Raw genomic sequence first — 22,850 nt, forward strand, 5'->3', positions numbered from 1 at the left:
TGGGGTCTGGGCTGCGGTGTGCTGGGCAGTCCAGGGCAGTCAGTGGCAGGATGGTCTCTGGGACAAACACAGGCAAAGTTGAGAACGATGAGGCAGGATGTTCTGAGCAGGAAAACGAGAAACCGGCCGGGATGAGAGTACAATCCGGGCAAGGTAACCAGTTGATTCAGAATAGTGGCCAAGAAGCACATAAAGGCTCCAGGGGCTCCCTCCTAAGGCCACAGGTCGGCCCCTTCTTGTGCTTGTCCCTCACCGAGAGCTGCCAAGTTCACCCTGGTGCCTTAGTATGTCTCTCCCCAGCCCGAGAAAGAACGAATCAAATTATTTCAAAATGTGCCATAGAGCCACCACAGCATTTCGCAAAAAGTTTGGAAAATAGACAAAGGCATCCACCTCCCATCCCCCTGACACAAATGTGTGCTTCACTTCTGCATAACCTCTCCTGGTCCCCGTCCCCATTGTCCAGCATTAAAATCAGTGCCCGTGGCCGCCTCTTCCGCGTCACTGCATCATCCTCACGATTATCGTTTTAACAAGTGTACAGATTTACGTGACCCTTTGTGTTTTGAGACCTCTTAGGGTTTTTGTGGTCGTTGTTTTTTTTTTTTTTTGTGGTGGTGTGGGTTTTTTTGTGGTTTGTAAATAAACAACACTATGATGAATATCTTCGTGCAGATAGCCCTTCAGGCAGGTTGAACAAAATTTCCTTAGAGGAGAACAGTTCCAGAAATGGAATCCCTGAGTTAAAGGATCCAGAGAGATGATACATTCTCCCCTTTTATTTTAAACCTTGGTGGCAGGGCTCCTGAGCGGCTCAGTAAGTGAAGTGTCCGACTTTGACTCAGGTCCTGATCTCGTGGTTTGTGGGTTCAAGCCCCGCGTCGGGCTCTGTGCGGACAGCTCAGAGCCTGGAGCCTGCTTTGGATGCTGTGTCTCCTGCTCTCTCTCTCTCTCTCTCTCCCCCTCCTCCCCCACCTGACTCTCAAAAATAAATAAACGTTAAAAAAGATTAAAGAGAAAAAAACCTTGATGACTGGTTCGCCCCACCTTTAACAGCACCGACTGTTATCACTGTGCATAGCCAGGCTGGTGCAGTGGGTACAGGAGGCTGGGGGGGGCGGGGGGACATGTAGACCCCCGCTCTGATTTCTCCCAGAAGACACGGCCAAGCCCCACCTCACCGCTCTCCCCACTATTTGCAGGTTAATCGATGGAGCCAACATCACGATGGAGGATGAGCATATGTGGCTGATCCCTTTCTCACCGGGCCTGGACCACGTGGTCACGATCCGCTTCGACAGAGCCGAAAGCATCGCAGGCCTGCGCTTCTGGAACTACAATAAATCTCCCGAGGACACCTATCGCGGGGTAAGCTGGGGAATAGCAGCCGCGCTCAGTCCACTGTCAGGGAAACGGCGCCTTGATGAATGGCTGGTGTGGCTGGCAGAGAGGAGCATAAATCTTCCAGAACTTTCCAAATGGAGCTGGGGGCGGGGGGGGGGGGGGGCGGGGGTTACAGCCAGGGAGAGAACACACTGCCATTGGCTTCTTCTGCAAAGCGCAAATATGGGCTAAAGAGGCCAGGGCAGACTCGGGACACTTTGTTTCTTCTGGGGGCTCGGGGGTTCCCAGCAGGCCCAGGCCCCAACCGTAATGGTAGACTGAGGCCTGCCGGTTCATTGAGGGTTGGGGGCCGGGCCCTGAGCTGAGGGTTTTGTACCCGTTCATTTCATGGGGCCCTCGCCCCAGCCTCTGGGAGGCCGGTGTCAGTACCCCCCATCTTCCAGGGTATTAGACTGAGGTTCAGGACGGTGCATTCACGCATCCAGGGTCACACAGCTGGAGCCCCCAGTCCACGTCTGCTGGGCTTCGGGCTCACACTCCGGTTCCACACCGGGTTCTCCTGCTGGGTGTGAAAAAGCAGGGGCCTCTGCTGCAGTGTGGGCTTTTCTGTCCTCCTGTGACTATGGACTGTGACACGTTTGTCCCCTCCCACTGCAACACAGAGCTGATGGTGAGAAGGCCACCGAAAATACAGCAACGCAGTCAGCGCCCGAAAGTCACAAGCCCCCGGTCTGAAACCCAGCTCTGACCCTAACCAGCTGTGTGATCTTTGCAAGTGGCCTGCTTTCCCTGGGCCTCAGTTTCCCCATCTACAAAGTGAGGAGGCGGATGCTACCTGCCTTGGGAGAGTACCCATCATCCTCTGCCACACGAAGGTTGACCACGCCAGGCCTCGGCCTCGGGTCCCGTGAGCCCCACGTGTGGCACCCCACCATGCACCTGCCACGGAGTTACTTCCGCGGGCCCCTGGGGCAGTACCGTGGGGGGTCGCCACGGTGGAGTCAGCAGCCCTCAGGCGCTCGCCTTCTGGAGCAGTGCGCGGTTCACAAATCCTCCCAGGCCACGCTGGCGGCTCCCTGAGCACGCTCTCAGCTTCAGCGGGTTTAAAAAGTCAGATATATAGGCGTTAAAAAAACATTCTTCTGGCTCAACTCGTGCCTCTGGGCCTTTACGTTCCCTCGAGTGAATCGGTCTGTCCTGTCGGGCCTCCATGACCTGGATTTGCCACCTGGAAATGCTGGGCCCAGAGCCCCTGCTTCCCAGGCCTGGCCGTGGCCACCAGCCTCATTGCCGGTGACAAGTGGCCACCATGGACTGGAGAGAGGGGCACAATCTGAAAGGGTAGATCCCAGAGGGCAGTGTGGTGGCAACCATGCCCTCCCCAGGAAAATGCTTCGGCCGCCGGTGTCCCCCAAGGCCCTCTGGGCGCGCCGGTTACGGGCCCCTGGCACGTGGTTAGAACCAGGCCTTGCACGCTGGGGCTGGGGCTTAGGGTCCCTGCAGTGCGTCCTCAGGCGAATTGCTTAGCCTCTCTGAACTCCTGATTTCCTTGGCTGTAAGACGAGGTGATAGTAGAAGTCCCATCCAAGGGAATAAACAGAGGCCTGGGGAAGTCAGGGCCACCTCCTGGTGGAGGTGGTGGCCCTGGAGGAGGGACAGGGCCTTCCTGGGCCCCTGCTCTGCTCTGTCGCCAGCCTCCTGCCAGCTCCAAGCCCAGCTGAAGCAGGAACCCCTCTTTGGAGGCGAGCCGGCAGAACCCCGGGAGTCATGCTGGTCATTCTGGTCTAGGTCCATGTCCCTGGACCAGTCGTGTGACCAGCGGGTTACAGTACGTCCGGGTCCAGGGTCTGAATCAGCTGGGAGCAAGGCGAAGTGGGGAGTTGCAGTCACAGTCTAGGGTCCCCGGATCCAGCCATACCTGAAGCCATTTACCCTACACGCTTCCTGCTTACGTGCCCTGCGACCGGCTGCCATGAGGGGGCTCCCTGAATGCCAAAGGGATGAAGGGCCCCCGGGGCACATGAGTTATCCCTGAGACCCAGGGCAGGGCCCCTTTCTTTCCGCACAGCCCCTCTGCGTCCCCTGGAGGTGAGAATCTGCCCGTTTGGTCTGCAGTTGGGCCCACGTTCCTCACCAGGACGACGCAAGCAGGCCTGATTCCAAAATGTGTGGTCGACTACCCCTCTCTGCTCACCCAGCACCCCCCCTGCCCAAGGGGAGCAGACCCGAGCCACCTCAGACCCTGCCCTTCAGGCTTGGAGATTCACTGGTAGATCCTGGCCACCTGGCTGGTGAAATCCGTCCTAGAACGGGGGACACGTTGGCCCAAATGCACCCCATTCAGCAAGCTGGTAAGCGCCCACTTATGCACCAGGCCCTGAAGCAGGTATAGGGGCCTCGCCAGGGTCTCTGCCGCGGAGGGAGACCCAGAAGCCGCTCAGGACGCTGTTAGGGAGTACACGTCCTAAAAGGATGAGCTAAGGGGGCGCCTGGGGGGCTCAGTCGGTTAAGCGTCCGACTTCAGCTCAGGCCATGATCTCTTGGTTCGTGAGTTCAAGCCCCACATCAGGCTTGCTGCTGTCAGCACAGAGCCTGCTTCAGATCCTCTGTCCCTACCCCCACCCCTGCCCCTTCCCTGCTCACACTCTCTCTCTCAAAATAATAAATAAACATCACATAAAAAAAAAAACAAAAAAAAAAAAAAACGAGCTAAGGGCCATGAGAAGGAAGGTCAGGAAGGGGCTCGCTCTGTCCTGGGGGACAGCGTAGGAGAAGTGGTGGTCTGTGAGGCGGGGCTTGAAGAAGGATCAGGGTAGGCCAACACCTACCGAGTACATCGCTTTTTCCCGGCACTGCATTCTGCGTATTTTACGCAAGTTCGCTCTTTATCGAGCCCACTTAACAGAGGAGGCAGTTGAGGCATAGGGAGGTTAAGTCACTCGCACAGGTGCTAACGGCCGATGTCGGGGCACCTGAGTGCCCGTGGCCACCGTGCTGCTCTGCAGCGGGTGAGGTGGGTGGGGACCCGGGCCGGGTCAGGCGCCACCCCAACTTGTGGGCCACCCTCGTCCCCTGCCGTCTGCCCAGTGCCCAGCACAGCACCTGGCACGGAGTGGGGGTGGCACCAGAAAGTGGCCCGGCCCGGTGCTTCTGGCCTCAGAGGGAGGCCAGGCCGGGCTGTTTGTCCAGCGTGGGGGCTCCGTGAAGGCCGTCCGTCACACACACGGCACACGAGCACGCGGCTTTCTTTTGTTTGCTAGGCCAAAATCGTCCACATCTCCCTGGACGGCCTGGGCATCTCCCCTCCAGAGGGCTTCCTCATCCGGAAGGGGCCGGGCAACTGCCACTTTGATTTCGCTCAAGAAATTCTCTTTGTGGACCACCTCCAGGCTCGACAGCTGCCCCAGCCGGCCCAGAGGTGAGTGGGGGAAGGCCCGGCAGTGTCCCCTCCCTGTCCTCAGGGCTGCCGGCTCCCCGCATCGCTCTGAAGTTTATACCTAAAGGTTTTGAAACGATGATCAAACGCGTTGCTTTTCAACTTGGCGGTTTTCTAAAGCTCAGCCGAGCCTCTCCGGAAGCCTGTGGGATGTACCCACCTTGTCTAGGGATGTTTGGGTTTCTCACAGTCTGGAGTGCTGGAGATTTTAAATGCTTCGTTGCACTTCCTGCTGGGAAAAGAGGTTCCAGCCTGCCTCCGTTCCAGAAATGCCCGCCGGCCAATTTGGGGAAGGGCCTTCTCTCTCTCGCTTGTTTCTCAGTTCCCAGTTTAGAAAGATTCAAAGAGAAAATGAGAGCCTAACATTTTGTGGGTTCGCTGGTATTTCTTGGCCCCGGTCTCAGCTGCATTAGGCCCGTAACAATTTGTAAATGCCACGTTCAGTTAACTCATTTAAACCCCCTGATGTCCAAATGCCAGAGGCCAAGCTCACAAAACAAAATGAGTTTCCCTCCGCTGTGGCTGGGATCACTTGTTGGGCCGGTCATTGGGAACAGCCACTTAATTGTAACACTGCCCTTGAAATTGAAGAAAACCAGCAAGGCTGGAGGGTACTGGCTGTGGACCGGGAGAAACGCCCCAGCCCCTTCCAAGTGCCGGCTCTGTTCTGATGCTTTGTATTCATCCTTCCACCCACCCTTTGAGGTGGGGATTATTATGCCCATTTTACAGATGTGGGAACTGAGGCCCCTGCTATCGAAGCCACTTGCTCAGGATCACCCAAAGCCAAAGCCTTCAGGGTACGCCCCACCTTCCGCAGGCCTCCTCTCCCTGCCTGCCTCCCATCCTGCCCCACAACCCGGCCCCCTTGTTGCTCTCCCGCCGCAGGACCTTTGCTCTGGCTGCCCCTCTGCTTGCAGGGTTCAGTTCTGACTCTGTGCGGCTGCCTCCTTCTTGGCTCAGGCGTCGGGTCCCTGACCACCCCCTAGGGTAGCCGGTCCCAGCCGGGCACTCCACCCCACCCTGGGTCTGGCCCAGCTGTCAGCACAGTGTGGACTCGCCTTGTTCGTGAACAGGCAGTGAGGCGGGGCTTGAAGGAGGATCAGGGCAGGCCGACACCTACGGAGTACATCCCTGAGCTGGGTGGTTAAGTGTGGACTCCGGAACCGGCCAACCTCAGGTCACATCCCAGTTCGGCCGCCTGCCAGCTGTGCGGCCCTGAGCGAGTGACTTCACTTCTCTGTGTGCCAGTTTCCTCACCCGCACCCCAGGGCTGTAAGAGTACCCACCTCCTGGGGCTGTTCTGGGGAAGGAAGTGTCCATGCAGTCGCCTGGGAGGTGACTGAGTCCCCCGGAGTCGGACAGGACTCCACGTGGGCACACACTGCATCGGGGAGCCCTCTCCGGCCACAGCGTCTTCAAAGTCTGTCACCTGGGGAGTAAGCGGCCAGCGATCAGGGTAGTTGCAATCTCCTGCTTCCTGGTGCTGTTTTGTGGTTTTTTTCAGGCTCAACACGCAAAGCCAGGAGCGGGCAAGCATGGACTACGAGGCACCCCTGATGCCCTGCGGCTGTATCCTCCCGCCACCTGTCTGCGTGTCCCAAGCCCTCAGGGGCCCTGTCCGGAACCCCAGGAGAGGGCTCGGCCCCTCTGGCAATGTTGGGGTTCCCGGCAGGCCGCAGCCCAGGAGCTGGAGCCCCACGCAGGGAAGCCCGGGGGACCATGGGAGGGTTGGCGGGTCCGCGGGCTCACCGGGTGCTGCTGGGGCGGGGGCAGCCACCCGAGTTCCAGATGCCGCGCCCTGGCCGGCTGATGTTTCAGGAAGCAGCACCCAGGACTCCAGCGGGGAAGGGCTAGAGAAGCTGGAACTTTCCGCAGGGCCTGAACTGGAGGCTGTCCTCGGACCCAGGCAGGGAGGAAGTAAAGATAGAAGTAAGGCTAGCTCAAAGTCGCCGGACCCTTTCCTCGGCCTGGCCCTGTTCACGCTGGGTGGCCTGTGTTAACTCAGGCCTCACCCCAGCCCTGGGCAGTGGAACTGCTAACACCCCCCATTTCACAGATGAGAAAACTGAGGCCCAGAGAGGCTAAGTAGCTTGCCCAAGGCCACATAGCTGGGAAGGAGTAAGACAGGTTAGTGAATGCGAGCAGCCTGGCTCTCTCACCAGTCCGTTCTTCCGGAAGGTCTGCCCGTGGCTATGATATTGCCCGGCAGCCGCCACCCTGATTTCCTGCCCTGTCCGCCCCTGGAATGCTGGGAGCAGGCTGGGGACAGGGCTGAGGACAGGCTTGGTGCCCCCATTGTGCGACTCAGTCAGCAATGGCGGGTCGGTCGCCCTGCCACGGCCCATCCCTCCTGGTGCTCATGTATCCCCCCCACCCCCACCCCCTGCACACTCGAAGTGGATGGAGGAGAGAACAGGTGCTTCCTTCTTTGTCATTTTACAACCAGGGAAACTGAGGCACGAGACAGTTTGACTCCCGGTCACTTTGTTCGGCACGACCACACGATGAGTTTTCTGGTGCAAATGGTCCTCCGTCCTGCCAGCTGCCTCCCTCCTGTCCTCCTGTCTCCTGGGACGTGGAGGGAAGTTTTTAATTCTCGACACACATGCATACGCGGCTTCCATTAAAGAAAATTTAATGCCACACATATTTGGATAGGTTTCAGTCTCCGTGCGAGAAAAACATGATCCCCCCCGCCCCATTCACCCGCATAAGCTATCCCAATGTGGTCTTTGCCATCGTCTTGCTTTGTTCTCGGAAAGTTAAGCCTATTTTTCCTTAATAATGTGCCACAGTCATTTTTCAGCTCCAGCTCCTGACCAGCTGGGGTGACCCCTATTACATCGGTCTTACAGGCCTGGAGCTGTATGATGAGCGGGGAGAAAAAATCCCTCTGTCGGAAAACAGTATCCTTTCTAAGCAGAAGGGGGACCCCACCCTGACCAAAGGGAACGTGGGAGGGTCAGGGGCAGGAGAGGAGACGTCCCTGCAAGAACCAGACCCTGGGACTGAAAATGCCAGGGGACTCTGCTGACGGTCAGAGGCTGACTCTCGGGAGTCCCAAGGTAACAGGAGTCCCACAAAACAGAGAGTCCTGTGGCCCAGGGATTCGGGCGACGGCACCAACTGCACCCCCTCCTGGAGATCCGCAGGTACTTTGGAGTTCTAAAGGCTCTGGCAAGGCCTGCAGGGAGCAGCCTGTGGGCCTGTGTTCAGCCCAGTGAATTCATTGACCATGGTCCCCTCTGTTCAGGGAACGCCCGCACCAGAACCTGCAAACTATTAGCCCACTGAGTTTTTAAATATTTTAGATTCGTTGCTAGTGTTCTGGAAAGATCAGGGCGTTTCACAGGAACACCTCACTCGTCAGCAGCTCTTGAACAAATTAGCAATGTTTGAGGCCACAGTCATGCACCACGATGATGGCTGGACCTCGGTATCCCCTTTCCCCCAAGCATGTCCTTATTGTTTCCTGCCAGGTCCCCCAGACAAATTGCTAATGTTTACTGAGGGCTCATTCGATGAGGGCTTGTCCCGTGGTACCTGATTTGCCCTCACAACGGTCTCGTGAAGTGAGTGCTGTTAGCCCCATTTTACCAATGAAGACCTGAGACACAGAGAGGTTAAGTAACTTGCCCAAGGTCACACAGCATAGGAGTGAGGACCTGGGAGTCCGGCTCCAGAAACCATGCTCTGACCACTGAGCTGTCATGTGTCTCTTTGACATCACCTGCCTGACCCCTCTGGGCCTTTGCCCTGTGATCCCTGGCCCACCACAGGGACCGGCCAGAGCAGCTCCAACCCCAAAGCCTGCCTTGCACCTATGTGGGATTCCCTGGGTTCCAGTTAGTTGGATCCTTTTCTGATCCAACTTTTCTGCCCTTCCCGCGGTGACACCATCCTCCCCACCTGACAAATGATTGTTGGTGCTTTTGATTGTTGTTAGTGAGTCCTTGGATATGTAAGGCTGTGTTGATTTTACCGGGCACGCTCACATCCAGTGTCCTCTGAGAGCCTCACATCAATTCTGGGACGTGGAGGTTTTTAATTTTTTTTTAACGTTTACTTATTTTTGAGAGAAAGAGCGAGAGAGTGCAAGTGGGGCAGGGTCAGAGAGAGAGGGAGACAGAATCCAAAGCAGGCTCCAGGCTCTGAGCCGTCGGCACAGAGCCCGACGCTGGGCTCGAACCCACGAACCGTGAGATCATGACCTGAGCCCAAGTCGGCCGCTTAACCGACTGACCACCCAGGCGCCCCGGACGTGGAGGTTTTTATACCCATTTTACAGATGAGGAAACAGGCCCCAAGGTGCTCTGTGACTTTCCCAAGACCCCAGGTCAGAATGCAGAGCCAGCACCGGACCTGGTTTGTCCAGATCCGCACTAATGTCCGGTATTTGAGTGGCCATAGCTGGGCCCGGCTCCCCCCTCCCCCCCGCCAGTGCGTCCAGTCTCAGGCTGGTCCTCACATGCCGAGGCCGTGTCCCCTTGGAAAGGAACACCTTAGCAGTTTGTCCTCCACTCTCCAAAGCGTCAGCCACAAATTCTGTTCCTGCCGCCAGCAGTCCGGTGAGACTGCTCTTTCCCCGCCATCTGTCTGCGCGGCTCCTCCCCTTTCCTTGGAACTGGTCACCTCCTCCCCACACACCCACCCCTGTTGGCCTCTGTGCTCATTTTCCCTGGCATGTCTAATTTGGCTGTCGCTCTTCCGGCTGCCCAGAGCAGCGGACGGCCATTCTGCCCGCCAGCCCCAGCGTCCCCTGGGCCACGCCATCAGCGTGACGAGGCCAGCGGCTGCCAGGGTGGCACGCAGCTTCCAGCACACTGCTTTGGGTTATGGCAGCTTAGAGCCTCCCCAGATATCGCCGCCTTCCCCGACAGTGTGAACTCCCTGGAGGGCGTGTGCGGGGACGTCCGGACGCCCGACAAGCTCATCGACCAAGTGAACGACACCTGCGATGGCAGGCACATGTGGCTGGCTCCCATCCTGCCGGGCCTGGTGGGTTTTCGGGGACTCCCCGCCCCGGGGTGGGCAGGGCGACTTTGTGTCCTTGGTCTCCGTGACGTGTCTTTGTTCCAGGCGAGTGAATCTCCAACGAACCAAAATGCCCGAGGGCCGTCAGGGAGGCTCACATCTAGCTAACTAACACTCTGACGGGCACTCTTCGGGGCAAGTTCTTTCTCGGTGCACTTGGGGTGGTTGCAACAAGAGGCCCCCCACATGGGACTCTGGAGGGCCCGTGCAGCAGCCCCCTCTGTCCTCCCAGCCCCATCCTCTGGCCTCATTCCCTGTGTCTGCTCCGCCTTGAGAGCACCAGGCACCGGACCCCGACCTCTGGCCCCAGATCTGCCTGTCAGCTCTTCAGCGGACTCAGTTTTGCAGACCTCAGACCCTCCCACTGGTCCTGCTGGTCACCGGGGGACCTGGGGGTGGCCTTCACCCACCCGGCTAGAGAGAGAGGAGACAGGCCGGCCGGGCAGGTCGTTGTAGCCCCGCGCCACCCTCATGCCTAAGTATGCGAGTGCCGCAGGCCCTGGGGCACGCCTGTGACGGCGGAAGTGTCCCCTCCCCCTCCACGTGACTGGGCAGGAGGACTGGGAGGTACATTTGGCCCTCAGAGCACAGAGACAGCATCAGCAGCTCTGTTGGGGAGCTCTTCCAACAGTGTCCCCCGTGAGCCCCGAGCATCCGTCCCCCCTGAGCGGAGGCCAGCCCCACCGCTGCAGAGGAGAAACACGTAGGTCTCTCAGCCCTGAGACCCGGGCCCCACCCGCCCACGGCCATCTGATGTTTGGCCAGCACGTGTTTTCCCGTCGTCTTTCACTTGGCTTTTGGTGTGAAGTCGTCTGTCCAGCTGTCACTCTCCCAGCTGGACTCGAATGTTTGTTTGTTGTTGTTATTGTTGTTGTTGAGAGAGTACAAGCTGGGGAGGGGCCGAGAGAGAGGGGGACAGAGGATCTGAAGCGAGCTCGGTGCTGAGGGCAGAGACCGACTCGGGGCTTGAACTCACGAACCCTGAGATCATGCCCTGAGTCGAAGCCGGACACTCAACCGACTGAACCACCCAGGTGCCCTTGGACTCAAATATTCATATCTGCTTGAGCCCCTTGGGCAGCTGAGTTTGAGGACCTTTATTATTTCCGTGGTGCAGTCAGAAGGCTGCCCCTGCCCCAGCAGTACCCTGACCCGCCCCCCTGCACTCCCGACATCCTCTGAGACATTCTGAGGATGGCCGGAGGCCGAGCCCCAGGGCCTGGGGCAAAACGGAGCCTGCAGCCTGCAGCCTGGGGCCAGCACTGACTGCTTATTGCTTTATTCTGTCGTGCAAGGGGCCCCCTGATATTGGAGAGTCTTTGTGGGGGCGGCGGGGGCGGGCGGGGGTGGGGGAAGCTGAGGGTCTGACCTTAGTAGCTGATTCTGCCACTGATCCCCACACCCCTCCACCACCCCTGCACCAGGCAGAGATTCAAAGACACATGCTGGAAATTATCCCACACTGCTCTCAGGGCCTGCGCCGTGCTGCTCATTTGTGGTTGGGGGAAAGGACAGATCGGGGTCAAGGCCGTGCTGATCGCCGGAGATAGTGCTCCTTGACCTGGGGCCCGCCCCTTTGGCCCGCGAAGCGTCTGGCCTGACCTGGGGGAGAGGGAAGGGCGCACCCAATTCTCCGTGGGTGTTTAGATGAGGGCCACGCCAGGCCCGAGAAAACAGGCCCTCCCGGAGCCAGCTCAGCGGTTTGTTGCAAACGCAGCCACACGTGACCGGACTCAAGATGGGCTTCCAGGAGACAGAAGGCAGCGGGAGCCCCACGCACCGCGGCCCCCAGCAGCCCAGGCGCTGCCTCCTGCGCCCGCCCGGCTCACTCCTGCCCGCGTCTGGCACCCCCCGCCCCGCCCCGCGCCTCTGTTTCCAAACATGCCCGTTTTAATGAGTTCTTGCCTCTGACAGGTGAACCGGGTCTATGTGATTTTCGATCTGCCTACCACCGTGTCAATGATCAAACTGTGGAATTATGCAAAAACGCCCCATCGAGGGGTGAAGGAGTTTGGCGTAAGTACTTATTAGCTGGGTTTTTTGAGATAATTATGCTGGTTGGTAATTAGGCTGCCGGCAATTACCATTCGTCGCCGCCGTTTGATTTACTCCTCTCCGTCGCTACCTTAGACACCACTGCCTGGTCCTCAGATGCAGGGAAATTCGCCGTCCCATCGTGAATTCAAAACCCGCCTCGAGTGATTTGAATCATCACCCTGAAAAAAAAAAAAAAACAAACCAAAAGTGGCTTTTCTTTCATCTTGTCTTTTCCAGTCATAGCGGTTTAGGGAGTTCTTCGCGCCGGGAGGCAACTCTGGGGCCGGGAGAGCCGGGGCCTCGGGGGCCAGAGGCGCAGAGTTGCCTCCCGGCTCGGCCACGTGGGCTAAAGGTATTTGAAGCCTCCCCGTCCCCGTCTGGCCGAGGGTTGCAAAGATCTGACACCATAACGCGGGCCGGGCTAGCGGGCGAGGCTCGGAGCAGTGACCTGCTTTGCCCGAGGCCGCGGGGGGGGGGGGGGGGGGGAGGGTCCCTACCTCCCCTCCGCCCCCCCGCCCCGCCCCGGCCACACGGTGCAGCGCCTCCTCTGTCTGTCCAGCTCCTGGTGGACGACTTGCTTGTGTACAACGGGATCCTGGCCATGGTGGGCCACCTGGTGGGGGGCATCCTGCCCACGTGCGAGCCCACGCTGCCCTACCACACCATCCTCTTCACCGAGGACGCAGACGTGTGCCGCCAGGAGAAACGCACCGCCATCAGGTGCGCCCCAGGCCCGCCCCACAGCCTCCCCTGCCAGCCCTAATGGGGACGGACGGCAGGGGGCGAACCTTCCTTCCTCTCCCTCCCCCCAGCAATCAGGTGGAGGATCAGGACGTCCAGATGATGAACGAAAACCAAATCATTACCAACTCGAAAAGGAAGCAGAGCGCGGTTGACCCAGGTCAGTGTCGCCTCTCGGCCCAGAGCGTAGCCCTCGGGAGTTAAGGCTGAACGGTCGGGAGCCAGCAGCCCCTGCCCGCCCCTCGGACCCTTCCGCTCTGCCCAGGAGCCCGCCTGGCGGCTGAGCTGGGACTGTGGGGACAGAACCCCAGGGGCAACATGCTTCCCACGTCCCACAGGCGCCTGTGACCCGGTGTGGCTTCCTGGGAGGCAGGCCCTTGGGGCGCAGAGGGAAAAGGCCCCGAAGGGCAGACGTGCTGTATGGAGACGGCTAGGAAACCAGTGGGGGATGCAGGGGGCGAGGGCTTCCCAGAGGAGGTGCTGTTTGAGCTGCACCCTAAGAGATACGGGGAGCTGGCCAGGCAGAGGGGACAGCGTGGCAAAGGCCCGGAGGCGAGGCAGCAGAGTCGCTGCAGGGGAGGGGACGGGTCGGCGTGCGGGCGCTGGGCTCCGGGGCTGCAGGCGGTGGCCTGGGCCGGCCACCAGGACGGTCCGGACTTCACCCCCAGGGCGTGGGGCCGCCCTCGGTGACTGAGGCTGGGTAACGTCCACCCCTCTGTACTCTCCCCCGACAGCACTGCGCCCCAAAACCTGCATAAGCGAGAAGGAGACAGTGCGACGGTGGCGGTGCTGACTGGCAGAGGAGGGAGAGCCGGGCCTCCTGACCAGAGCCGGGCTCTGTCACCGGCCCCGCCCAGCACCCGTGTCGCCCGCCCCCAGACCTCAGCCTCGGCAGCCTGGACTCCGGGGGCTGGAAGAAGGAGTCCCATCGCGAAAGGGGACTCGCGTGGCACGGCCTTCCTCCGCCTTGCGGCTCGGGGGCTCCCTCCCGGGACACCCAGCTCGGTGCCCTCCCGCAGGACCCAGCAAAGCAGGGCCACACGCACTCACGCCTGTCCCTGCTCAGGCCCAGATGGTGGGGTGGCCGGGGAGGACTTGCTCCCAGCACGGAGTGTGGCTGTCCCGGGCCCGGGGTCAGGCCTCAGACCCCAACAGCAAGGGGAGGGGTGCCAGCAGCTCCCCGCCCCCCATGTCCCTCCGTCATCCGGGGTTCGGTGCAGCTGGGTGAAAGGGTGGGGCAGTTCCCTGGTCCCCCGAAGGTCTAGCCAGGGCCGCTGCATCCCCCTCACTCATCCCAGGCAAGGAGGACGGATCCCCGGGGACGTGTGTGTCTCACTGGGAAGAAGAAGGGGGCCATGCCCACCCGCCATGCTGCCAGGCCCACGTGGGACCCGCGGGTGGACAGCTTCACGCCCCAGAAGGCTCCAGACGCAGGGCAGGCCGAGGACCAGGGCCACAACCCCACCCTCGGGCCCCAGAGCCCACCTCCCCTTCCCCTTGAACTCTGTCTGGGGGAGGGCGGCTGCATCCCTGCGGTCTCACCACCGGCTTCTCTCACTCGCCTCCCCCAGTCTCGCCCGTGCCGGGCGCCCTTGCCTGCGGGCAGCGAGGTGTCTGGTGCCCCCACCCCTTCCCCCCCTCCCGGCAGCTTCCCCGCGAGTTGGAAATGTGCCTTGCACCCCCAGCCGAGTAGAGCTCAGAACGCGTCTATTTCCATCTATGTAACAAGCCCGGATCAGGGACCTAATTGGTTTCCCAGTGGTGGGTAATTTCTCGTTCCAAATATTAATCCGTTGTTTTCCTGGCGCCCAGCCCGGCCCCGCCGCAGCGCTGTACTCGAGGTACGTTCCTATGCAACCGAGAGCCCGGCAGATACTTTATGAGCTTTGCAGCTTCCGCGGAGCAGCTATGCAAATGCGCTTTTCATCTGGAGCAGGGGGCCGGTGCGAAGACAAGGAATTGTTTCTCCCGGAGAAGATCCATCATTGCTGCAGCTCCCCTGCTCACCTCCCAGATGGGGCGGGTGCCCCCGAGGCCTGTGGGCTCCCAGGAGAGCCGAGGCTTGGGGGGAGTCGGGGGCCGATCAGGCCGGCGCTTAGGGACCAAGACAGGTGCCACGACTTTAAAGGCTGTCACGGCTTCCCGTCCCCACCTGAGGCTGGGGCCCGGGTCAGACTGTCGGGGGGATTGCTCGAGCAGCGCACACGCTCCCAGAATCTCCACTGATGTTTATAATAATTGTATGCACCATGCAATTTAGGAGGGGGAGAAAAAAAAGCCGTACAGGCATTAACTCTAAAATAAATTTCTATTTTTTTCTCTTGCAAGATCAATAAAAGATGTTATTAAGAATCTGGTCTGACGTGCTGGGTTTGGGGTCAGACGGAGGGAGCCTGTGCCGCCTCCAGGAACTGAGGCTGGCTGAGTGACACGGGGCAAGTCCCGTCTCTGAGCACCCCCCCCCCCGCCGCCCCGTCTCCACCTGCAAATGGGGGCATGATCCTGGGTAGACGATACAAGCCCACACGTATGTAGTGGTTGTTTTGTGTCCGGCGCTCATTTAATCCACATAACAACCCCACGGGGTGGGCACTATGATGATCCTCCTTTTACAGATGAGAGAATTGAGGCACAGAGCGGTTGAGCGGCTTGCCCGAGATACACAGCTTTGGAAGCCATCAGTGCGCAAATCCTGGGACAGCCCCAGGAGAGCTGAGGCGGGGTGAAATCCCCGGGTCGGTGGCCCTGCAGTTTCCCCAAGGCTTATGTGGCTCCTTGAAGCCAAGCCCCCCCAGCCCCCCAATGCCAGACTCCTGGGCCGCCTCCTGTGGTTTCCGGCTCCCCTGCTTCCCTCAGAGGTGAGCCTTGGTTGGCGGCTCTTGGCATCTGGAGAGAGCCGCCCTCGGGGGGAAGAAGGCTCATTTGGGGGCCGGGTGTCTGGGCTACAGCTCAGGGGCCAGGGAGCGCATTGGTGCCGAGCAGGGGGCCCCTCAGAAACCCCACCCCCTCCCCTGACCAGCCCCCCACCCCACCGCTTGTCTCTGAGCTCCTGCCCAGAGGGGCCCTGCCCTGCCCTGCCCTGCCCAGCCACCCGGTGTTGGAGAGCCTCCCCGCCCTGCCCAGCCACCCGGTGTTGGAGAGCCTCCCCCTACTGGAGGGCACTCCTGTGGGGTGGGAGGCCCGGGGGCCCTGCTCTGACGTCGTCAGGGAGCAAAGCTGGCCCGGGAGGGTCCCCTTAACAGGGCAGTGCAGGCCCCGACTAGGGGGTGATCGCGTCTCAGCTCCAATGGTCCGGAGATGCCTTCAAGGACTTTACGAGAAGCCAGAAATCCAGGTGTTTTTATTTTTTTTTTAATGCGAAAATCCAACTTTTAAATGTTGGCTCAGCTTAACCAAGCACACGCCAAGCGAGCCGAATGGGTTACAAGCCTTGTGTAGCCCACCCTCCACCCCAGCCCCCTCCCTGCCTCAGGATGAAGACCAGCGCCCCTCCCCTTCCGGGTCCCCCTGAAAGCCGCAGTCGCCCCTCCAAGACCGTGGCTCCCCGAATGCCCCTCAGCTGGTTCCTCCCCGGGAGGTCCAAGGAGGGAGGGGATCATGCCTTCAGACCCCCCTGGGCACAGAGGCAGGGGTTGGCCCGGTGACCTGTGCGTGCTGGAGGTGACAGTCCCCCCTCCCCCCCAGCATCCCTGGTGGGAGAACAGAGGCGAATCCTGGTCCCTGTTCAGCCCCGGGCATAAGTTTCCACAAAGCTATCCCTGTGGGCTCCGGGCCACGCCCACACCCGGTCGTGGGTCACAGCTCTCGGCCCTGACAGGAGAGTTCCAGAAGAGCAGCAGGGGCTCCAGAGGAACCTCCCCGCAGGCCTCTGTCCCCACCTGCTTCTGTTTGTTCATTTGTCTCCGGACGGTTCCGGCCCTGGACCCACGACCTCGGAAGGACCCATGTGGTCCCCAGGAGACCACCGGGGCTATTTCCGCAGTCAGGAGGCGGAGCGTTTGCCGCGACATCCTGGGTCCCTCTCCAAGCCTCACCTCCCACCCCACCTAGAGTCCCTTTCTGAGGCCCCCGGACCCACTTGGCCTCTGAGCACAACAGCGGAACACCGTCTGGCGGCTCAGCCCGCCCGGGTCCGGTGGCTGTGCGGGGTCTGGGCCCCATTACTCACGGCCACTGGAGCCCGGGCACAGGCTCTCCGGGACACCACACCCCCACAGCCCCTCCGTGTCAGGCCCTGCCTGCCTCCCTCACCGCCGCGGCCCTGCAAGGCGCCAGAGCCTGTGCGGGTGACGGTGCCGTCGGGCCCGGTGGGGTGGGGGGGTGGGGTGCTGGGCCGCCTGGCCATCCAGAGGGTTCTCCTGGGGCCACGCAACTCAAGCCTCTGGGGTCCGGTCAGCAACAGGCCCAGGCCCGGGGCCAGAAGAGGCAGACGTGGCCTCCGTCCAACGGGTCACGTGTCCCCGTGTGCCGTGCGGCTCACTGCAGGCGCGTCCCTGGACCTCCGTGTGATGCGAGGCGTTCATGACACCACCGCCAGGCCCCCAGCCTCCGGGAAACTGCTCCGCTCACAGCCGCTGCCGGAGGCCGACCTCTGGCAGTCACCTTTCACGACACCACCACAAAAATACCAACTTCACCCCCCGCACCTCCGGCCTCCGTCGGCTTCCCTTCCCAGACAGCAGGCGGCCGGCAGTGCCTGTCTCGGGGAGCTCTGGGCACCTTAGAGCACCTCCCGGGGGGCAGACACACCGGCCGAGTCCCACGACTAAGCCCATTTGCCGGGTGTGCAAACTGAGGCTTTCGTAATGAAATCGTGTCGTTGGGGCTCAGGACTTCAAGGCCGCCCAGCACGGGGCCCGGGCTCCTCACCAGAGTCACTCAGTCCACCTGACCTTCCAGACCTTCGGGACGATCTCCCGGCCTCAGCTGGTTGGTCCACGAGGGGCAATGGCCTTAGAGCAGAGGCGGATGTTTTAGCCCATCTCCTCCTCCCCTCCTCCCCCTCCTCCTCCACCTCCTCCCCCTCCCCGCCTCCTCCCCATCCCCATCCCTCTCCTCCCCTTCCCCTCCTCCTCCCCCTCCTCCCCCTCCTCCTCCCCATCCCCCTCCTCCCTCTCCTCCCCTCCCCCTCCCCCTTCTCCTTCTCCCCTCCCTCTCCTCCCCCTTCCCCTGTCCCTCCTCCCCTCTCCCTCCTCTCCCTCCCCTCCCCCTCCTCCCCCTCCTCCTCTGCCAGCTCCTGCCCCTGCTCTGTTCATTCTCTCCACCCCTGGCCTCCTCTCCCCAACCCTCCTTGCCTACACCCCCCCATGCCGCCCACACTCAGCCTGGAGGTTTCCAGGGGGATCAGGAGGGTCCGAGGACGGGGGCTTGGGATGATGGCCCTTCTCCCGCACCAGACCCCCTTCCTGACCCGTCCCGGTGGCCGCCCACTCCCCTGCCAGGCCTCTGGCATCAGCCCAGCCACCGGCCTCCCTTAAGGCAGAGGCTCAGACGGTGTCGGTCCACGACGAAATGTGGCCCCAAAAGCAATTACCCGGCTATGGCGGGCGGGGCTGTGTGGGGACAGGGCAGAGGTCCCGCGCCGGGATTTCCTGTCTGTCCATGCAGTAAATCCCCGCACGGCGGAGACTGGTTTTTCCTCATGACTGATGGTCCCCGGCCGGGCTGAGTTTGTCCTCAATCCTGCGGCGAGATCGTCCACCGGTGCGGCGGAGCGATTTGTTCACTGCCCACAGCCCTTGAGCGACGGGTGAGCGGAGCTAAGCTCCAGCCCCGCCCCGCCCCCCAAGCGTGTGCCTCGGGCCGCGTCTCCGGTGGTTTGGGGTCACGGATTTTTCTAATTCAGCCACTCAGAGGACACCTGTTCCTGAGTCCCGCCGCTGCCCCGTGCGGCCTACAGTGTCCCTGCCTGCACGGCGTCAAAGCCCAAACAGGAGCCGCAGAGAAAAGCCAGCCCAGCCCAGGCGGCCCTCGGGCCCTCACCCGTCCCCAGGCCACACTATGGCTACTTACCTCGTCCCCGGTGCCACCGCAGCCTAAGCCCCCACCATCTCCCACCAGGCCCTGCTGCAGTCCCCTCTCTGGTCACCCTGCCCCCGCCTTGCACCCCACCTCCCAGGCCTTCCCCACGCGCAACCAGGAGGAACTTGCCCAGATGCAGAGCTGACCGCGTCCTCCTCTGAAAAGCCTCCTGCCAGTGGCTCCCTGTGGCCTTCCAGGTGAAGGGCGCACTTTGTGCAGTAACCCACACGCCTCGAAGGCTCTGACCCCCGACGACCAACTGCTCCGCAGCAGACCTCGTGCCCTCAGCGTGAGCTGCAAGCGCTGTGTCCTGTCACAGCGCCGCACCCAGCATTCCTCTCAACCCCAGGGCCTTTGCACAGGCTCTGGCTTCTGCCCAAACTCCCTGGCGGCTTCCTTCCGTCCCTGCTGCAATGGCCCTTCCTGAGAGGCCCACCCTCAGGGCTCCAGCATAAACCAGGCCTCCCCTGGGGGTGCTTCCATAGCATTTCCCCCACTCGGAGGTGATACTTTTGTTGCTAGAATTATTTGAGTGGTCTCTGTCTCCTCACTGGAATAGAAACTCCACGAGGGTGAACATCAGGTCCTCCTGACTCACCGCGGCAGCTCCAGGGCGCCATCATGCCTGGCGCATAGAAGCCGCTCAGCCAGTAGTTCCCGGATGAAGGGGGCCCACCGCAGGTCGGGGGTGGTCTCGGGATCCGAACTGACTCTACAGCCTCTGGTACTTTCCTCTGTCGCCACCTCCTCCAAGGGGATGAGCCTCCCCAGCATGACTTGTCCTCGGGCCTCGCACCGGGCACGTGCGGACACAGGGACGGGGCCAGACGTGTCCAGGCCCAGCGCACGCCTCGGGGCTGGCGGGCACACGCACGTACGGATGGGTGCCGAGCAGACCCCCTTGTACGGGTGCGCGTACAAAGCGCTGACTCAAGCTTGTACGATGCTGGTGTGTGCACGTGAGCCCAAGGGGTGTGGACCCAGCGATGCGGGGCGCGGGCATCCAGGGCAGACGGCTACGTGCTCATCCGGGCACTTCCCGCCTTCAAACCCCCGGTCCTCCCTCCCCGCCCAGGTTCAGGCAGACGGTGGCATTTGCCCCCTGTGTGAACACAACCCTCCCAGGAACTCTGGGTGGGGACCCACTGGGACCACGCATCCGGCCCGCCTGCAAATGCTTCCTTTTATCTCACCAGCAGCCTTCCTGCTGCAGGGTCCACGGGCCTGAAAGACAGCTCGTTCTCCCCTCCTGCCCAACAGGTGCCCAGACAAGAGAGGAGGACTTGAAGCCAGAGTGGCCCCGTGAGCCTCCTGGCCCGCGCAGGGGGTAAGAAAGGCCTTGGCTTGAGCCGTCTGCACACCATAATCACAAACTACTTGCACGATTATTTATTGAATATTTTTCTTCAAGCCAGCTCTGTCTTTTTTACTTAAATGCCTATTTTTGGTTTCATCCTAAGCAACAGCGTCTGTGAGATCGTGACACCGATGTGCCCGTTACACGTTTTTTCCTAATACACATGTACATGAACACAACTATTAAAATAGGTTGAAATTTTGCCTACATGTCAATTCAGATCATCTCCTGGACGTCTGTGGTCCGGCTGCCAAGGACAGAAGGACCTCGGGTGAGAAGGAAGGACCCCAAGATGCCGGGTGCCCTGGGGGCCCAGCCCCACGTCTACAAGTGGTGTCTCCTTGCCCAGAGGCCAAAGCCCCAACTCCTTGCCCTGACGTTCAAGACCTTTGTAAGGGGACCCAATGTCCCACCCAGAGCCATTTCCCTGAGAGCCCCACACAGTAGGTCTGCAATATTTGCCAAATGAATGGAAAATGGATTAATGAATGGCCCGCGTGATTAGTCAACGCATGCATAATGAATGAGCACACACCTCCGCGGGTGTCTGCTGGGATCTGAGACTCAACTGAACCCGCGCCTGACCCAAGCCCCAAATCTGAGAGTCTTTGCCAACTTTCCCTTCCTCCCACAGCAGTCTGTTGATTTCTGCCCCCTGACTAGCTCCTGAATCCGCCCTCATGGTCCCATCCCTTGGGGCCACCGTGCAAGCCAGACCACCCTCTTCCCTCCCCTCGAACATCATAGGATAAGGGGCGGGTGCGGTGCTCAGGAAGCACCAAGCTTCTTAAGGAGGCTCCGTGTCCTTCTGCCTGGCTCCCCTGTCCTCCTCACACCCCGTGGCTCTCCCTTCTCTCCACACCTGCCGTCTAGACTGTTGTAAAGTTCCTAGAACATTCCAGCTTTCTTCCTCTCCATGGAATGGATGTCTTGCCTACCTGACATCTAGACAACCTTCTTTTTCCCAAAGGAGCCCTCCTGACCACCATCTCCTCCTCCCTCCCCCAGCAGGTGCTGCCTTTGGCACCCCTCCCCCCAGCCCCTAACTTTCCCTCATCGAGAAAAGAGCAAACACTAACAAAGCACTCACTATATGCCTGGCTCTGTTCTAAGTGCTTCACGTGTATTAGCTCACTTAACCCTCATGACAGCTGTAAGAGGTAGGTATGATGATTATCCCCATGTGCCCATGGGGAGGAGGCACAGAGAGGTTAGGCCACTCGCTTAAGGTCTCACGTGGAGGAGCTGGAATCTAAACCCAGGCTGCCTCGGGGCGCCGGGGGGCTCAGTCGGTTAAGCGTCCGACTTCCGCCTAGGACACGATCTTGCCGTGATGCGTTCGAGCCCCTCATCAGGCTCTGTGCTGACAGCTCAGAGCCCGGAGCCTGTTTCAGGTTCTGTCTCCCTCTCTCTCTGCCCCTTCCCCACTCTCACTCTGTCTCTCTCTCAAAAATAAATAAACATTAAAAAAAATTGTTGGGGCGCCTGGGTGGCTCAGTCGGTTAAGCGGCCGACTTCGGCTCGGGTCGTGATCTCGCGGTCCATGAGTTCGAGCCCCGCGTCGGGCCCTGTGCTGACAGCTCAGAGCCTGGAGCCTGTTTCAGATTCTGTGTCTCCCTCTCTCTGACCCTCCCCTGTTCATGGTCTGTCTCTCCTTGTCTCAAAAATAAATAAAACGTTAAAAAAATTAAAAATAAATAAATAAAAAAAATTGTTTTTAACCCAGGCTGCCTGGCCCTGGAGTCGGGCACCACAACACCACTGTACAATAACCATCTGTCTGGTTATCTGTCATGCCCACCCGTGAGGACAGACACCCTGTCTGGATGGCTCAATATCCTATCTCAAGTGCCTCCTGCAGTCCTTGACACATCGTAGGGGCACAAGGAGCTATATCATTGGATAGATGGATACACGGCTGATTAAATAATGAGGGTGGGTCCTACGTGAAAGGAAGATGGATGAACGTCTGATACAGGAAGGATGACAACTGGTAGATGGATGATGGATGCATGGCTGGAAGGATGGATGGATGGATGGAAGGAAGGATGGATGGATGGATGGAAGGATGGATGGATGGAAGGAAGGATGGATGGATGGAAGGAAGGATGGATGGATGGAAGGAAGGAAGAATGGATGGATGGATGGAAGGATGGATGGAAGGAAGGATGGATGGATGGATGGAAGGAAGGATGGATGGATGATGGATGGATGGATGGAAGGAAGGATGGAAGGAAGGATGGATGGATGGATGGAAGGAAGGATGGAAGGAAGGATGGATGGATGGATGGAAGGATGGATGGATGGATGGAAGGAAGGAAGGATGGATGGATGATGGATGGATGGATGGAAGGAAGGATGGATGGATGGATGGAAGGATGGATGGATGGAAGGAAGGATGGATGGATGGAAGGAAGGAAGAATGGATGGATGGATGGAAGGATGGATGGATGGAAGGAAGGATGGATGGATGGAAGGAAGGATGGATGGATGGATGGAAGGAAGGATGGATGGATGATGGATGGATGGATGGAAGGAAGGATGGAAGGAAGGATGGATGGATGGATGGAAGGATGGATGGATGGATGGAAGGAAGGAAGGATGGATGGATGATGGATGGATGGATGGAAGGAAGGATGGATGGATGGATGGAAGGATGGATGGAAGGAAGGATGGATGGATGGATGGAAGGATGGATGGATGGAAGGATGGATGGAAGGAAGGATGGATGGATGGAAGGAAGGATGGATGGATGGATGGATGGAAGGATGGATGGAAGGAAGGATGGATGGATGGATGGATGGAAGGATGGATGGATGGAAGGATGGATGGATGGATGGAAGGAAGGATGGATGGATGGAAGGAAGGATGGAAGGA

General features: G+C 59.9%; 1 protein-coding gene across 1 annotated transcript in view; it reads left to right on the forward strand.

Moving 5' to 3' along the window:
- The window catches only part of KATNIP (katanin interacting protein), a 194,434-nt gene extending 179,487 nt beyond the window's left edge, over window positions 1–14,947 (forward strand). The window contains exons 21-29 of the mRNA XM_027051144.2: window positions 1,203–1,368; window positions 4,605–4,762; window positions 6,288–6,352; window positions 7,579–7,689; window positions 9,642–9,781; window positions 11,732–11,833; window positions 12,414–12,574; window positions 12,667–12,755; window positions 13,330–14,947. Of these exons, the coding sequence (XP_026906945.2) occupies window positions 1,203–1,368; window positions 4,605–4,762; window positions 6,288–6,352; window positions 7,579–7,689; window positions 9,642–9,781; window positions 11,732–11,833; window positions 12,414–12,574; window positions 12,667–12,755; window positions 13,330–13,388 (1,051 nt within the window). The 3' untranslated portion in view covers window positions 13,389–14,947. The remainder of the gene's footprint in view (window positions 1–1,202; window positions 1,369–4,604; window positions 4,763–6,287; window positions 6,353–7,578; window positions 7,690–9,641; window positions 9,782–11,731; window positions 11,834–12,413; window positions 12,575–12,666; window positions 12,756–13,329) is intronic.
- The last annotated feature ends 7,903 nt before the right edge of the window (window positions 14,948–22,850 follow it).

The sequence above is a fragment of the Acinonyx jubatus genome, chromosome E3 (assembly GCF_027475565.1).
Source record: "Acinonyx jubatus isolate Ajub_Pintada_27869175 chromosome E3, VMU_Ajub_asm_v1.0, whole genome shotgun sequence".
NCBI lineage: Eukaryota > Metazoa > Chordata > Mammalia > Carnivora > Felidae > Acinonyx > Acinonyx jubatus.